Here is an 18075-nt window from a genome sequence, read left to right as displayed (position 1 = left end):
GAATTTTGATCGTGGTGGTGGTGCTCATAACAATATCTATGTTTCATTATATCGATGTCATCTTGCAGATGCTTAGGCAACTTTTCCCAAACATATGCAATCTCATGTGCAACACATGCAAGTATCACTTCCTTAGGCATATTTGCAAGCATCACTTTATCCATTTTTTTCAAGGTACCATATTTTGAAAACATTCTAAGTGAAAACCCCATTCCCTTGATAGCCTCCCGATCCAGTTTTGGTGTTGAATCCATTTTTATTTGGAAAATTATTTAGAGAGAAACTGCAAGCACAAGTGACCACAGAGAACTGTATTAAATTTCTGTTGTCGATCATAGTTATATTTGATTTTTACATTCGAACATTTTCGAAAGAATCGAGTCAATTCCAATGGTGGGGGTAGATCTCCAAAACTATCGAAATATGTGACTTCTTTCCCACATTTTTTATATGCCACCCAATGTGTTCCTGGTCCATTTATTCCATCTAAATTAACAATAGCTGTCTCGTTTTGTTTTGGACCTGAAGATGGTAATCTATCACGCATAAAAACACCACGAAAATGTGGAATTTTCATTTTTTGTGCATAATAACTGAGATCGAGATCAGTAAGAGGCCTCTGAGGTAGGGGTTCAATTAGTTTTTTGTTTTGTTTGTGGCTTTGTATGGTTTTAAATATAGTCCTAAACCTTTACGGTATGGTTTGAGATATATTCCACTTCCGCGTTTGCCTAATGCTACAGCCTCCATGGTTTTATTGTGACGATTGGCTTCCATTAAAGCCGCTCTGCTGGCTTTTGCCGAATTCACGGCCTTGGTAATACCAGCAGCGGCTCCCGCCAAACTTCCTAGTGCGGATAGTCCAGCAAAAATTGGTATCAATGGTAAAAGTCCACCGATCTTGGGAACAGGAATTATGCGTGGTGTGCGGATTTTCTTCTTTCCACCGGCAGCTTTAAGGTATTTACGTGCCGCCTGCAATGCCACAGTGATAGCTTTTTTGCTATTATTCGTCACAAATTGATTCCCACCAGCTTTCTTCAATACATTTCGCACTTTATGGACTATCCCAGCACCAAATGCAACTTTTTTAATTTTATTTTTCTTCGTTTGTTTCCTCTTACATTTTTTCTTATTGGTACTACAACCCATGCCCATATGTCTTTTCGCTTTCATAATGTTGGTGACAAGTAATGCAGCTGCTCTTTCCCCAATACTCGCGTCCTTCGATTTAACCCTATCCCAAGCGCTGTATTCAAGTTCTTTGTCGGCTAAATGTCTTGCTGCAAGATCGGATGGATGCTTAGAATATTGAATATCGTGTTTTTGCATTCAATATCTAATTTATTGATTCCAGGGTCGTTACGAGCTAAACGTTGTTTCAATTTTGTACCCGGTCCACAGTATTGATAACCTCCGGGTAGATGTAATTCGAAAGGAAGTTTGTTTATTAAATCATTAACAAAACCACAACCTCTTTTAATTTTACGATCACTTTCAATACGTCCGTATCGTTTGATGGTACACATTGAAATGAATAAGCTAATAACATTTATATAGTCTCCAACCACGGCACGATGCGCATTGTAAAACAGAAAGAAAAGTTTGCTGTAGATAATCTAGATGAGAAATTTGGTTGTGGATTGAATGGACAAAGGGTATTCAGACATGGTCCACTACTTCCATCATCAGTTCGAGGACTCATTATAGGACCTTCAAATTGTGGAAAGACGAATGCAATGATATCACTATTAACACATCCACAAGGACTGAGATTTAGAAATGTGTATCTCTATTCGAAATCACTCAATCAACCTAAATATCAGTACTTGCGAAGTGTTTTGGAACCTATAAAAGGATTAGGTTTTTATACATTCAGCAATAATGCAGAAATAGTGGAACCCTCCGACGCTAAGCCTAATTCTGTTTTCATTTTCGATGATGTGATATGTGAAAAGCAAGATATTATTAGATCATATTTCTGTATGGGACGTCATAAGGATGTTGATTGTTTTTATCTAGCACAGACATATTCACGGGTACCCAAACAGTTAGTGCGTGACAATACCAATTTCATTATAATGTTCAAACAAGATGAGACGAATTTACATCACATTTATTCAGATCATGTTTCACCCGATGTAACATTCAAACAATTCCAATTGATGTGTGTTAAATGCTGGGAGGACCAATATGGATTTCTAGTCATTGATAAGGATAGAAAAATAGATGAAGGTAGATATCGCAAAGGATTCGATAGTTTTATATACCCATGATCTTGTTTTTGGAACTTATTCGATCACTGAATATTGTAGTGGTCACTTCACCAACGAATTAAGCTTTAATTCAAAAAAAGGGCATTATGAATACAAAAAAAGATCCTGAAAATAAAAACAATGAAATAAATTTGAAACGTCAACTAGTAGAGACAACAGAAGCTGTCAGGCAGAAATTCAACTCTATCAAGAATGATAATATTGAAAATCGTACGACACTTGAAAGATTGTATGAGCCCATAATGAAACCATTGAATGTTTTATCATCAAACGCTACTTCTAAATCACCAGTGTTATCACCAAATCATGGAACTGTTCAATCTACTTCAAATTATCCCATGAGTACTCCAATAGGAAGAAAACAATCTTTTGGTAGTGTATCATCTGTGAATAGTGACACGAGCACACTTCAAGACGATATGAGAACAACTCTATTCGAAACACCATCATCGTCCCACATCGATTCCTCGGATCCTGACATCTCACCTGTTATGAATGAAAGTGGTGAAGATGTTTTGATGAAACATTTGAATAATATAAAATCTAGAAATCCAGCATATGATGGAACATTTGGCGTACGTATGGATCCAATTACACAAAAGCTGAAAATGGGAAGTCTAGTGGTAAATTTCAAAGATGGAAACATTTCATTTTGGGATGCTAATAAAGTGAAAAAATATGAATGCGCAGGTAGTCCAGAATTGTATGATATGATTTTTTTGAAGAATCCACAAGATGTTGATAATGAAGAAACTCGTCAAGTATATTCCAAAATATTGAAAATAACGAATGCTCCATATAAACAATATCATCTGAAGAATGGTTTTAAAAATACAAATTCTAAAAAATTTCGTGAAGTTATCAAACCTCTATTAGACTCACGACAATATCCAATAAGAAGTAGAAGTAAAATTGGTGGAGCACTCAAACGAGTGAAAATGGAGAAAATATATAATTCTAAACCTGTGAATTATGTGTACTGGAATTCACCGAAAGAGTTAGTTGCTCGCCTACGACTATTGGTAGCTTCAAAGTCAGCCGGACATACCGGACATGATAATGAAATAATTTCAATAATTGAAGAATTACGTGAAGAAGGTATAATATATTAACATATTCACATGTAATGATCACTGTCACATCATCATTCAATGCAGTAACATTATCACCTTTTCTCTTTAATCATATTGAAATAGAATGACTAATGAAATAAGTGATGTCAAACGACAAGTTGTTAATGAATTACATAAACCTGCAAGACGTAATTTTCGTAGAAGAATAACCACCATCAAAGGTTTTGCAGATCTATGGCAAATAGATTTAGCTGAACTGCAACCTTATGCAAAAAGTAATGAAGGATACCGATATATACTTGTAGTGATAGATTGTTACTCCAAATATCTGTGGACTGTAGCAGTTAAAGATAAAACAGGTAGTACAGTAACTAATGCAATGAAACATGTACTGAAAGAAGCCAAATACTCCCCAAACACATACAAAGCGATCAAGGGAAAGAATTTTTCAATAAAAGCTTCTCATCTCTCATGCGAGAATATAATATCAATCATTATTCAACATTTAGCACAAAGAAGGCAGCTATAGCAGAAAGAGTGATTCGTACAATAAAGGCATGGCTCTACAAGGAATTTTCGATGAGAGGTCACCACAAATGGCTTGATATTCTTCCAATTATAACTAGTAGATATAATAATAAAGTTCATCGTACAATAGGTATGGCACCCATCAATGTTGATTCAACAACAAAATTAAAATTCAAGGGTATCAATGGAATTGGAGGAAGACAAAGTAAACCCAAATTCCAATTAAATGATATTGTACGTATAAGTAAATACAAACATATTTTTGAAAAGTCTTACACTGCGAATTTTACCACGGAGCTATTCAAGATTGTTAAAATTAATAAAACCATCCCAACGACTTATAATCTTGAAGATATGAATGAACAGCCGATTAGAGGATGTTTTTACGAAGAAGAGTTATTACGAACCGAGAATCCTGACGTATATCTGATTGAGAAGGTGTTGAAGAGAAGAAAAAATAAAGTATATGTAAAGTGGTTAGGCCTTCCTAGCGAACAAAATTCTTGGATTGATGAATCAAATATGGTTTAAATGTATATAATAGTGACTTTTATGAATAAAGTAATATTAAAGTTCATTATTGTTTTCATTTCAATTATAAGTATGTGAACTGAAAAATATTGCAGCGGTAAACATTGCCCCAGCCATTCGCAATGTTCTGTGTATACCAAACCAAATTAATTGTATACTCCATTCCCGCTTATATTTTTCAACTCACGATATTGAAAACACATTATCATTCCCAAAACTAATCGCCGTCACTTTGAAATGCAGTATCCAACTCTTTTTGCCAATTATCTCTCACTGATAATGCTGTCTCATAAAGCTTAGTCGACTCCTCAAGCTCAGCCTGAGCTTGCATTCTCGAACGTTGATGGAATTGCTTATCTTTACCAATTTTTGAACGGAGTTCATCAGCATCTTTAGACATTCTAGCCAATTCAACCTTCGCTAATGCAATCTTGGCATCTAATGCTTCAAGAGTTTCATTATTAGCATTAATAGCTCGCTCACTCTTTTCAAGTTCAGCAATAGTCATCTGTGCCTTTACAAGACGGCATTTTGCTTTCCTTTTCATTTCCCCAAACCGATGGAGGGGACTGAAAGAAGATAGCGGTTCAGCTTTCAAATCACTCTTCATTTCTTTAGGAGTACCTTTTGGCTTCCTCTTCGATCTGTCACTTTTCGTTGCGGGTTTTTTCTGTCGCACAACACTTTTGGATTCTTTCTTTTCTTTGAAGTCAGTGACAATCGATGAAGATGCCTTAGTAACCTTCCTCTTGATTGTTCTAGATTTCTTATCAACACCAAGAGGAAGGGTAGATGAAGAGTGTTTGAGTGATGATAATTGCGAAACGATCGGATTTTCAATAATAATTTGCTCATTTGGTTCTGGCACATCTGCAAAGTTAACGAAGTCGTTAATATCAAAATCATTTATCGAATCTTGACTCGATAAATGTAATACTGGAATATTTTCAAAATCAGTCTGATTGATATCAACAAGTGGTGAACCATCTTCAGCAATCAATAGCGGCATAGAGCTCATGATTATTAAGGTCTGAGGAATGATATGTGATAGCAATAGAATGTGGATAGGAAAGGTGATGATGTTACTGAGACCTCACCATTTATAGAAGAAAATAAACTAGCGCATGCGCTCTTTCATCAACTGGCACATGCGCTCTCTCACTAAACTATTCACGCATGTAACAATCTTTGTCATTTAAGAGGAAAACTTTGTGTTGCATGCATGTATTTTTAAATGTTAGAAAATAATACAAATAAATTCAAAATATATATATATTTATTAATAATAGAGGACAATAACGATAATAAAAAATGAAAAATGTTAATATGTCTCTGTGGATGTGGAACGTTCTTTGACTCTATTCCTCAATAGTTGTTGCTCGTGCGTCAAACACCAACATTGAAAAAAATGGATTCTCCTATTGGGGTAGAGTTGACCAACCTTCTCACACAGATCCCAAGTACTTCTACATGCATTGCATACATGATTCCAACAATTCATGGAATATGTATCACAACGCAAACAACGTTGCAGTGGAGTTGGAACGGCAGCACAGGTACCACAAATATTTCTACAGATACCTATATTGTTAAATATTATAGGTTCGGAACACTTCAGACACTGTAACTGTTGTTGACGATAATCCGATTTTGTTCGCTTCGGTGGATGAGAAGGAGGCGATAGTTGAATCCGCAACACGCAATCACTACACATACCAGTACATGGATTGATTGAATCCTTAGGTCTACTTATTTGACAAAAGTAGCACACAATAGCCCCTGCAATCATCATTGGGTAGACACACACTTTTGGTTTTTCATTCCACTCTTTTGGAAACGGCATTTTACTAATTCGATTAGAAATATAAAGAGATGACTTACAGAAACTCTGAATGCTCTCTCCTATACCTACGATCTCTATTTATACAAATCAACATCATGTGGAAGTATAGTGGGATAACTTCTCCTACTATTCCACTCTAAACGAGTCAAGTGGGAGTCGCAACACCTCCTATATAAGTTGACTTGCAAACCTAGAGTTCATTCATTCACTCTCTACAACTGTGAGCAAACAACAACAAGATGAATTCTGCAAAAATAAATGCTGCATTAAATAGAATAGCTGCTGTTGATGAAAACAATTGGATAGACGAATCAGATGATGAGGATGTCAATGTTCCGCTAGAGGAAGTAATAGTTGAAGCAGAAGATGTTGGAGTCGATGAAGATGAGATAGACGAAGTTGAAAACGAGGCCAACCAAAGCGACGAAGATGATGACGTGATGGAGTTTGAGAGGGTCATGGATGAAGAAGGAGATGATGAAGGGATAGAAGCTGACACAACTGAAGGTGATGGTGCTATGAGGATCGGTATGCGAACACTCAATGTCAGTGAGACACTGGAAGATCCCTTGGATTTGTATTGTGCATTGGATGCATACGTATTGATCAGCACAATAGATGGAGAGAACAAAAAACTATGTTGGTGCTGCTTTCGGTTTTATTCGCATAGAAACAATAATGGAGGGTGGTATGCCCATGTCAACACCCACAACACTGTCTCAATTATGGAAATGGGACAGAATTGGTGTGAAGCTTGCGAGAGGCCACTAACAAACTTCACCCGAGTATCTACATGTATTATATGTAATAATGTCCAACCTGTGGCACAATAACCGTGGACCTACTGGTCAAAAAAAAAACAACAGCCCTTTTCAGGGCTACATTATTCACACAAACAGTAGTTAGTTGTATTAGTATTCATAGATTATGTGACAAATGAATACTTTGACTAATAAAAGTCTAAGTTGGAAATTTGTTAGTCTTTGAATATCTATACATTATATGACAAATAAATTACTATTTGTTAGTCTTTGAATATCTATACATTATATGACAAATAAATTACTACTTTGACTGAAAAGTCGAAATTTGGAATTTGATAGTCATTGAATATCTATGCATATGATGAGTACTACTTTAAATGAAAGTTGAAGTTGGCATTTGTCAATCATTCATATGCATATAATGATGAATACTTTCACATACATATATTTCGTTTGAGATTATAATGTTAACATAATGTTAACAATGGTATGAATCTGTTTCTGTTTGAAAGTATAATGGTAGCTCTGAAAAGAGCTATTTTTTTTATTGTTTCAGTCTTTAATTGTAGCCCTGAAAAGGGCTGTTATTTTTTTATTAATCCATGCAATGATATGGACTAACGCTCCTCATCATCAGAAACAATAATTATGGTATCGTCATCTGAATCAGATGATATACTAATGATATCATCCTCATAGTAGTCATCTGAATCAGATGATATACTCATGATGTCGTCGTCGTCATAATCAGCTGAATCAGATGATATACTAATCACATCATCCGCATTATTATCGTCAACAGCATCTATGTCGTCCTGAATACCTTGTTCCACTCGTTCTGCGAAATCATCAGGAAGATCATAGATTCGCTGCAGAAATTGAGCGAAGGTTGTACTCAAATGATCAGACGTTGAATCTATTTCATGTACTTGGATGGGTCCTGTACTCGACATTGTGGAAGAATGATATAGAACTGGGATTGTTGCTATATTTATATTGGAAGAAATGAAATGGAGGGGGTGAAATGTAGAACAGTGTTTGAGATTCGAAAACATCAAGAATGAAACTCTGAGCGATTATTAGGAGAAATTCTAGTGATTATTATGGAAAAAAAAACTAATAAGAGGGAGAGGAAGGGAGGAAGACACTGCCCCAGCCTCGCAGTGCCTCGTGTACACCAACCAAAAAGTGTGTACTCCGTGGAAGGAAAGGAAAGGAAATGATGGACGAGTAGATGATTATATGTCATCATCGGAATTGAGGACATCATCATCGATTAGGATTGGGGATGGCGGAGGACTATCCTCGATGAGGATAGGGGATGGTGGAGGACGTCTAACGTCAAGCTCGTCATCAGCATCATCACCAGAGTCGTCGTCGTCATCATCGTCGTCGTCGCTACTCATTGGGACAATGTCATCATAAGCAGGGTCCCACCATCCGTCAGGATCTGGATATTCCGAGTCATCCAAGTGTCCTTCGTCACTGCCAGTGACATGTTGAACTTGCATCCTGATGTCGTGATCCCGGTATTCGTATGGCGGACTGTGGGGTTCCGTGGTGGAAGAGACAACCTGTACCTGGCTGTTATCCCAGTAATTGAAGTTGTACCCCTGATCCGGGCAGCTATAGGGTTCGGAGGTTGAATCGGGTTCCATCTCGATGCTAGCTGATCAACTGAATGTTTCATCAGATGATTTCTACTTTTATACTTTCGAGAGGGAGTGGGAGAGGAGTGGAACATTGAGTAGGGGTAAATTGTAGTGTGACATAAGACATATTCAATGAGTAGGGGTAAATTGCAAAGTGACATAAGACATATTCAATGAAAGAGATACTTGAATGGATAAAATACAAATGAAATATACTTGTCGATTTCACTATGAAACATGTCTATTTTTTATTTTTTAAATTTTCTTCACATGAAATTATTTACAAGTGATTAGAGAACACAAAAATTGATGTGAGGTATTTGTCTAGAAGAACTTGGAATTGAAATAAAAAAAATAATAATAATAATAAGAGGAAGTGAAGAAAAATGCTCCAACCATCGCATTGTTCAATGTGTAACAAACCAAAAAACAGTGTACACCCTTTATTTCACTTCCTTTTCCTTTATTCAATATAAACTTAACAAATATAAACTTAAAACTACCATAATTAAATACTCCTAACTAACCTAAAACTAATCTTATATTTACACTTCATCTACAAAAAGAGTGTCCATAACTGTCACTATTTTTTTGTACAGCTTTATCGAAGAGGTCTCTGCTTTACACCTTTCCTGCAGAGATGCATACTTCCGATCTATTTCGGCCATTTCCTTTTGGAGTTCCCTCCGTCGGTTATCCATTTCAGCCATTTGTCGCTTCATGGTAACCAACGCGGCCTCGCTAGATCGGGCAGCTCGTTCTGCTTTCTTGCATCTCTGCAGAAAAACACTCATCTTTTCACTAACCTCTCCGATAGGCTGTGGCACCAACACCTCAGGATCCGCCGGTGTCGCTGGCAGCGGTGGTAGTCGCGTCACCAACGGCGACAATATCACCAACTCCGGAGAAGGACTCCTCGGAATTTCCACTGCTGCTGGTGCTGCTGCTGGTGTGGAGGCCCTCTTACGAGAGGTCGAAAAACTACCTGCATAAGGATTAGTCCTATTGCAAGTAGCTCGGTACTTTGAAATAGGACCAACCTTTGCTGCAGGTCGTTGGCAAACCTTCTTCACAGCCCTGACTTCCTCCTCCTCCTCGAATAAGTCAGGGCTAGAAGATCTGCACCTAACTCGCGAACGCGAAGTGGTTGGCTGGTCAACCGTCACCGCTCTCGAAGATGCTGCCTCCTCCTGGTCAGCGGACACCGGCAGAATAGACGCCACAGCATTATTCACCTCCTGTGTATTGGTTGCCATTCTGAAAAAGAAGAAATAATACAAAGTTAGTTGATATAAAAAATAACATTCCTAATGTACTTACTCAAATATCAAGTTGGTCGTTGGAACGTACTGCCTTGTTGTGGAGTGGACTGCTCTCGATGAGATGACTTCTCGAACTGAATGTTGTGGAGTGCTCTCCGGAGGGTATCGACTTCGATGCGTGAGCGGTGGGAAAATGGTGGGAGCGCACATGCGCGATGAGGGTAGGGGTGTACATGCGCAAATGTTGGGAGTCGGGGGCGGGGCTTCGGGGAGGGGAGGGGCAGGGCTTCGGAAAGGGGGCGGGGCTTCGGAAAGGGGCGGGGTATCCGAAAAGTTGGTGGCGACGGGGGGGGGGGGCGTGGCCCTGACGGGCCACGCCCACTGCCTGGGCTCCGCCCAGGTGGGTGGGGCCTCCGGCCCCAGGTAGGCGGGACATCTGGAGAGACATCTACGCCCTCTTCGCGCGCGCGTTCGTTACATAATATGCAACCGAACACCTAACCTAACGTATTAACGTATTAACGTAACCTAACCTAGTACGCTAACCTACCGCTATGCAACCGAACACCTAACCTATCGTATGTATTAACGTAACCTAACCTAGTACGCTAACCTACCGCTATGCAACCGAACACCTAACCTAACCTAACCTAACCTAACCTAACCTAACCTAACCTACAGTAACTATTAACCTAACCTAACCTAACGAGGGAATACTAACCTAACACCTAACCTAACGTAACTATGCAGCTAACCTAACGTAACTATTAACCTAACCTAACGAGGGAATACATTCACCATGTTGGTTCCATTAATACATCATCAGTTGGTTTTGGTTTTGGTTGTATTATTCTATGATTTGGATTAATGTTCAGTCCTGGATATCCCAGTCCACCTGATGATGATGGCCTGACTTTATAGTTTCTCTCCAAAACTTCTTTATGGTTTTTCTCCAATACTTCAACTCTCTGTTCCAGTACATCATACTTTTTCATTGTAGTCCCTGTTATGTTTGACATAGCATCAAATTTTTTATTTGTAGACGCTGTTATGTCAGACATTTTTATGTCTACATCACTTGTAAGTTTGTCAAATTTACGAGTGAAAGTTATCCGAGCCTCTGCAATTTTATCGTCAAATGCTTGCCGGGCGTCCCGAGCAATATTGCCTATTGTGGATTGTATTGCAGCTTGTAGGGCTAGAAGTATAACTTCCTTTGCTCCATTAATTTCCGCCTCAAGATATGATACAGTTACACAATCACTCTTGTCAATTGGTTCACTTGTATTTTTCAATATTTTCCTTTGCATGTCATAATGACCATCTTTTGTTAATTTAAAACCATTCCCAGGAGGACCTCGAATGACATTACCACCCCATTTTCTTTTTCTACCAAACTTATCGATTGTTTTAGACATTGTGCACTCTACGATGATTCTCTTCAAACTGATATTTCTGTCATTTACATTATACTATATATTGCAGTAATTGATTAGGGAAATAGAAATAATACAAATAAAATTTTAATCATTTTATATTCATTACAGTAATACATATACATACATACATAATACATTAATATCACATTACTTCTATCATATATTATTAATTATAAATGGCTACATAAATATCAATATTGAATTTTCCGGTTTTGAAGATATTGAATGATATTTCAATCATTGATCTCGGCAGATAATAAATTAATCAATTGATCCAATGGAGTCTCCTGAGATTGTGATTGTTGAATAATATTACTTATCCAACGAATGTTCTCATTTGGATCGTTTTCATAAAATTCAATATCATTATGACCCCAAGGAAGAGTGTGGGTAGTATTCGGAATGATAAATCGTTTATCGTCGTGATATGATAATGCAACTTTATTTTTTAATTCAGTATACATATCATGTAACACGCTTCTAAATGAATTCATCTTTCTGAATATCATACCACCTTGTTCGACGATTTTTTGATAATCTTCGCATGTCAATTCATTCTTTATTACAGATCGTTTAACCCCTTTGGCTTTCTTAAATTCACCATCAACAGATTTCACATAATATGCTTTAGCACCTGTACCATAAAAACTCATGATTGGATCATTTGGAAATTCATCTTTGAAGTTACCCAAGACTGAACTTGTTACTGGAATATTGAATTGGTTAACTATACTGTAATTGGATGTATCAAATCTACTTATGTTAGTTTTTATGAATTCATAAAAATTTTCTGTGTTTACTTTAAGAATGAGCGAGTCGGTATCTGTGTAAAGTAAAGAGACATTTTCATCAAAGTGTTGTTTGATGCATCCATAGAAAAAGTCATACATGACTGTTTTAGATAATTCTAATATGGAAAATCCCAAATATAATGGTTTATCGTAATGAACCTTCACTCTACCCAATTGAATGGCAACGAAATTATCAGTGAAAATTGAACAATTTTTGAAATTTGGTTTGGCTATGAGAGTGCTGGCACCTATATTTTTCTTTATATTTTCCCAATGTGTAACGAGTCTAACATCAATTCGATTATCTACATTCTCCATTGTCTTTCCATACACCGCATTATTCATTAGTTTATAGAAATCTTTAACAGATTTGTTGTTAGACCTATTACGCATTTCAGTATTAAGATCTATATAGGGTTTCATCCAGCATGATTGTTTGAATTTCAATACTCTATGTGTATTCATTACAATCAATCCATTTTTGACAGCTTGCTGTAGATTCCTATAATGAACAATATATTTTCTTTTATCATTCAAATTTGGAATTAATTTGGGAATTTTCGATTGTGTACGAGGTGGTATTATTTTTTCGACTAAAAATGGAAGGTCAGAATGTTTATCATGCAACTCTTGTGGATAATGAATGTCCACTTCAAATACATACCCATACGGACTATCAGTACTCACATCCATCACATCAAGATTAAGAATTTCATTTGGTGTCAACCATGTAAATTCACTTGTTGGTAGAGGTTGTGACATACTGTGACCGTATAGATTTGTTGCATCTAAATATGTAATGAATGTGGAAGGTTCATTGGGATTATAATTGGGTAAAAATCTATTATTTGCTATATGTTTCCTCTCGCTACATTGACTAATTCCACCTCGTATACCTTTTTGAAAAAAGTGAATCATATCAATGTCAGTTAGTAATTCCAATTCAACATTAGTGAACTTCAACATGGCATCCCATGATAATCCAGGTGCAGTGTAATATTGTGCCGGATCTAAGTTATATATCTCTAAACTTGTGGTGCGGAAATTTTCAAAAATATCACATAGTAGCAATACATCCGACTTCAAATACAAATCAGAGTATTCCCCCAAATTCTGACACTCGAATAAATTCCAAACATTTCTAGCCCTATCATAATCAGTTTCCGATATATGTTCACAATTGAGTGTGTCATAAAACTGATTTTTTGTCGGAAGTAATGGATAATTCAATTTGTCAATGTCATCAACAAAACTATATGGAAATACACCTTTCTGTCTCATCAAATTGAATTTCTCAATTTGTGGGAAATGTTTGTGCATCTCCAAACATTGATCGGAGGTCAAGTTTGCACCCAACTTCTCCAACGAATTAGTCATAAATTTATAACTATCGATAAATCTCATTTTGAGATAATTCTTCCTAACCACACCATCTTTATCGGTATAGCTGTGTGTAAAGAGATGCTTCGTGAAAGATATATATTTCTCTTTAGTTTGCGGGATAACATCAACTTTCTCTTTATTCCTATACAATTCTTTTATGAATAAATGACAATCATAACCACTTAAATTATGAAAAATGATAGGTATGAAGTTTGGTATTTTGAAATTTAAATTACATTTCGAGTGAGCGGCATGTGATCTTTTCTTTCCTGTGACATGACAATGATCTCTTACTTTGACGTCACCATCAGTAAATGCTTTATTACATATACCACAAGTTCTGGCTGCAACAAACTGTTCTTCTTCTTCGACAGTTTGTGTATCCATTGGTTTAGGGTTTCTGAGATGATTTTCATGTATCTCTTTCAAATCATCTTCAATGCTACTCACAAATTTCTGAGCTGCATCTACACCCCTATATGTAACAAATTTTGTCAAATCATCATTATATGAACACTTTATCAAATAAGCAAATGAATATGGGGCATGTTTGAATGTTTTAATCGTGTATGAACTTCCAGGATTTGGCTCATTCACATGAATCGGTTTAAGCACTGATTCAAAATCAGCATACACTACAAATGGCACCCTCATTTGCCTCTCAAAGTTTTCAAACATTAGTTTATTTTCCGCAACCATTCTACCATATTTATTGATCTTTAAATTAGTAGTTGGTGTTGTGGTACTAATGTGATTACAATCATACATATTATGACGTAAAAGCAATCTCTCATCAGAAAAATATATCAAACATCCGTCACAAAAATATTTTTTCTGTCTATGAGCTGATAGTTGATTAGAAACTAATCTTGAAAGATCTTTGATCCAACAATAGTGACCATTACCGGAGTCATCAGTTATAAACAACAAATTGACATGTCTCCGGAGTCTTCTCTGTGAGTATCGCAATGGACCAATCACTTCATACTTCATTTTACCCTTCTCAAATGTACTCTCTAAACCGTAAACATTAATTGAAATATCATTCCTATCTTCGAATATTTCGATACTCTTATTATTAACTTTAACCGGAAAATCCATACCTGTGACATCTAAAACAGTGGAAAAATGTGGATATGACGTAAGTTCGGACACTCGACTATCTGCAGGATATAATGCTGATGTTATAGCCCAAGCAAAACAATATTGATCTTCATTACGAACATTCACAACAGCTTTCTTCCATTGAATACATTGAGGCAGCTTCACATATGAACGTCCTTCCAGTGGACTGTATTTATTAATGTTGACCTCGAGAAACAATATTTTTTCACAAGTCCAACCTGAATTATAAAAAAAAAATATTACTATTCAATCTTATTGAAATTTTTAAAAAATAAATACCTGAGTCACGATCCTGGAACTCAGTCGTTTGAGCCACAATTACATCACGGAATCCATCAAAAACAGCATTCAAATCTGAAGATTGGTCCACTATTTTATTTTGGGAATTAAATGACTTCGTGTCCCTCGAATCATCAGTCTGAAGAATATAATTCCCAAAAACTTCCATATTCACCTTGATGCTTTTATGGATCCTGATGGCTGATTCCAGTAATTCAATGACCTTCTGCCTAATCTTATTGAAAAATGACATGTAGTCACTGGTTACAATCGAACTCTCCACCCTGTATGTAGCAATGCGGCAATTGAATGCATTCGTTATAATTTGAACACCGTCAGACAATTGAACACATGCATTATTTTTATGACTCATGGTTCTTCGGTGAGAATTCACTTGGCTCATAGGAATTGTCACATTACAACAATTGCACGTATACATAGGTGTTGCATTATCCACTCTCACCCGTTTCACTGCAGGCCCTCCTTGGCAACTCTGGAGCTGATGCCGACGAAGATTATCACTACGAGTGAAAGATTTACCACAGTCACAGGAATACATTTTATATAATAGTTCTCACTAACTCACTTGATGTAAACTGACATAGCCAACACTCGTACGCTTCTTAAATACACTCTGATAGGACCTGTCAAGACGTCATAGCCAACCCCACTTCTCAACTACATGCGCCAAGATTACCTCCCAACTGAATGCGATAACAGATGTCGATATACGAGCAAGCAGTGGTCGTTGCGGTCTCGGAGAGGGTAGACGCTAGGCAAACGGTCCTCGGCTGCCGTTGTGTCACCATCGATAGCGGGGCTAGAGCGAACCTTCATCGCTTCGGGAGAGGTGAGGGCAGACCGATGAATACGCATTACTCTGCCACACGTCGTGGAGTGAACATGTCGCTCTCTAGCCGTTGAACGGTTATTGCTGTGACGTCACTCCACTACTAAGTTGGTACCCTCACACCGATGGAGCATTTATTACTTGGAGGATCTTCGAAGTATGCAGACGTATGTTTGTACATAGACAAACAAGCACATGATGAAACCCTGTACCGTGCATTCTCCTACACACACACACACACACACACACACACACATAAACACACAAAATCTCATATGAAAAAAAATCTGAACGATCCATGCACCAGACACTTCAAGGTCACAACGCCTTGACTTCACTGCACAACAAAAAAACTTCACCAAACAACAACCAATAAAAAAAGCAATTAATACGTCATAGTGGTGGGGGGAGGCCGAGAATCAGCTGTAAACAACTACTCAGGTAAATCCTGTTGAGGAACATCACCTCTAACACTACTGTCAGATTCTGAGTCCGGGACATATTCTGGATCGTTATCACTGTCATAAAAAAGATCTTCAATTGAATCAATGTTATCAGGGTTATCATCATTTAAATAATCCAATTCACTGTTTACTTTCATGGGTTGTAATAGTTCCAAGTCTAAACTTCTCAAACTGTAATCATGGTCGATGTTACTGGTACTTGGTATTTGTTCAGTGGTTGTCGATTGCTCAGCAGAGTTATTATTTTGAATAAATTCATCCAGGAACATATCATCCGGTTGATTGCATGCTAGAGTACTGCATGTTGGCTCACCAGACATATCAGGCACTGCTTTACTTTGCTCTAGAGGTCTCGTAGTAGTAGAATCACCAACATCCAGTAGTCCTGGTCTGATTTCACCATCTGAAAAATTGAATGGTATTGTAAATACAGTGATGGAAAAAAGTATTTGCACATCATGTTTTTATGAATAAATGAGTTCGAGGAAACAAAAAACTTCGCTTTCCTTTGCAAAAATGAAAAGTACATTTATTAAAAATGAGAAAAACCTTTCGTAAATAAATGACACGACTTCATAATGAAACAAAAAAATTTAAACAATAAAAGCACTATGAAAAAAGTATTTGCACACTTGGTCTACTTTGACTCACAATTTCTGTTTACTTTTGCATTAATCCTCCTGTGTCCATAGGTTTGTTTACTAATTTATCTCTAATCGTTTATTACCAGTATTCTCTAATCTTTCAATCAGTTTCCTTCAGTCATTAGACAATTATCATGCCAAAGAGAAGTGAACTGTGTGCCGCGACTCACGAAAAAATTATTTTACTGAAGAGCCAATGTACTTTTCATTTTTGCAAAAGAAAGCGAAGTTTTTGTTTCCTTGAACCAGTTATTCATAAAAACGTGTTGTGAAAATACTTTTTTCCATCGCTCTAGCTTGGATTAATTAACATCAGTAAGGATACATTCTTAAATCTTAGGTTATGTAACACCTACTTTACAAGTAAAACTTGCACTTACCTTTCATAAGTTTGATTCTTGTTTCATCTTTATCGGCCAATTTTCTACAGTTCTTCATTATTTTCAACGTTCTAGATGAAATCATGGCAACAAAACAAAATTAATGATTGTGCTAATCAATGAAAAACATACGGTACGTTAGAGAAAGAAACACAAGAGTAGACGTAAACAGAATAAACAAAATAAAAAGCACAGAGGAATACGAGGGCAACACTGAGACAACTCAGATATCCCACTGTTTAACTGAAATATAATTAAAAATCAATGGAGTGTTACACCAGGATATCTTTTCTATTCGGTTTAATATTAGAGTTATTGGAAAACCCACTGTTGCATTGAAATCTACATCTGCAATATACTTGAACACCATCATAATCTTAAAACACAAAAAATGGAAGATGTCCCACTGTTGCTCTGAGGTAGCGACATATAATTATGATACTTTGAATGATGGTAGGATTTGTAACGAATATTTTACAGTACATTCGATAACTAATAGCGATTTTGATGAGACATTAAAAAGATTAAAACCCAAGAAGGCAGCGGGTACTGATGGGATCCCTCCTTATACAGGGTGATTCAAAAGTACTTTGACAAACTTCAGGAGGTGATTCCTCACAATATTCTAATATGAATTGTCCAAATAAATAAATGTCCGGAAACGCTTCGTTTCCAAGATACAGGATGTTGAAGTTTTATTTTTATTTTCGTTTTTTTCAAATAACTTTTGAAATACTCAACTTAATTAAACGAAACTTGGTAATAGGAGGTTTTTGAGGTGTCGAATTCGA

At 36.7% G+C, this 18075-nt stretch overlaps 2 protein-coding genes across 5 annotated transcripts in view; one reads left to right on the top strand and one right to left on the bottom strand.

The window, feature by feature from the left end:
- The window catches only part of brat (tripartite motif-containing protein brain tumor), a 587103-nt gene that overhangs the window by 505155 nt on the left and 63873 nt on the right, over window positions 1-18075 (top strand). The window lies entirely within an intron of this gene.
- LOC141485754 (uncharacterized) lies at window positions 10309-17715 on the bottom strand. Its single transcript, XM_074183185.1, has 2 exons — window positions 17285-17715; window positions 10309-16663 (listed from the first exon to the last, which is right to left on the bottom strand). The coding sequence occupies exons 1-2, from the start codon at window positions 17367-17369 to the stop codon at window positions 16230-16232; spliced, it is 519 nt and encodes a 172-aa protein (XP_074039286.1). The 5' UTR covers window positions 17370-17715; the 3' UTR covers window positions 10309-16229.

This window comes from Leptinotarsa decemlineata, unplaced genomic scaffold (assembly GCF_025532065.1).
Source record: "Leptinotarsa decemlineata unplaced genomic scaffold, Ldec_3_MD MMD2_tig00026336_RagTag_RagTag, whole genome shotgun sequence".
Classification (NCBI taxonomy): domain Eukaryota; kingdom Metazoa; phylum Arthropoda; class Insecta; order Coleoptera; family Chrysomelidae; genus Leptinotarsa; species Leptinotarsa decemlineata.
This window is presented reverse-complemented; position numbering and strand designations above follow the sequence as displayed.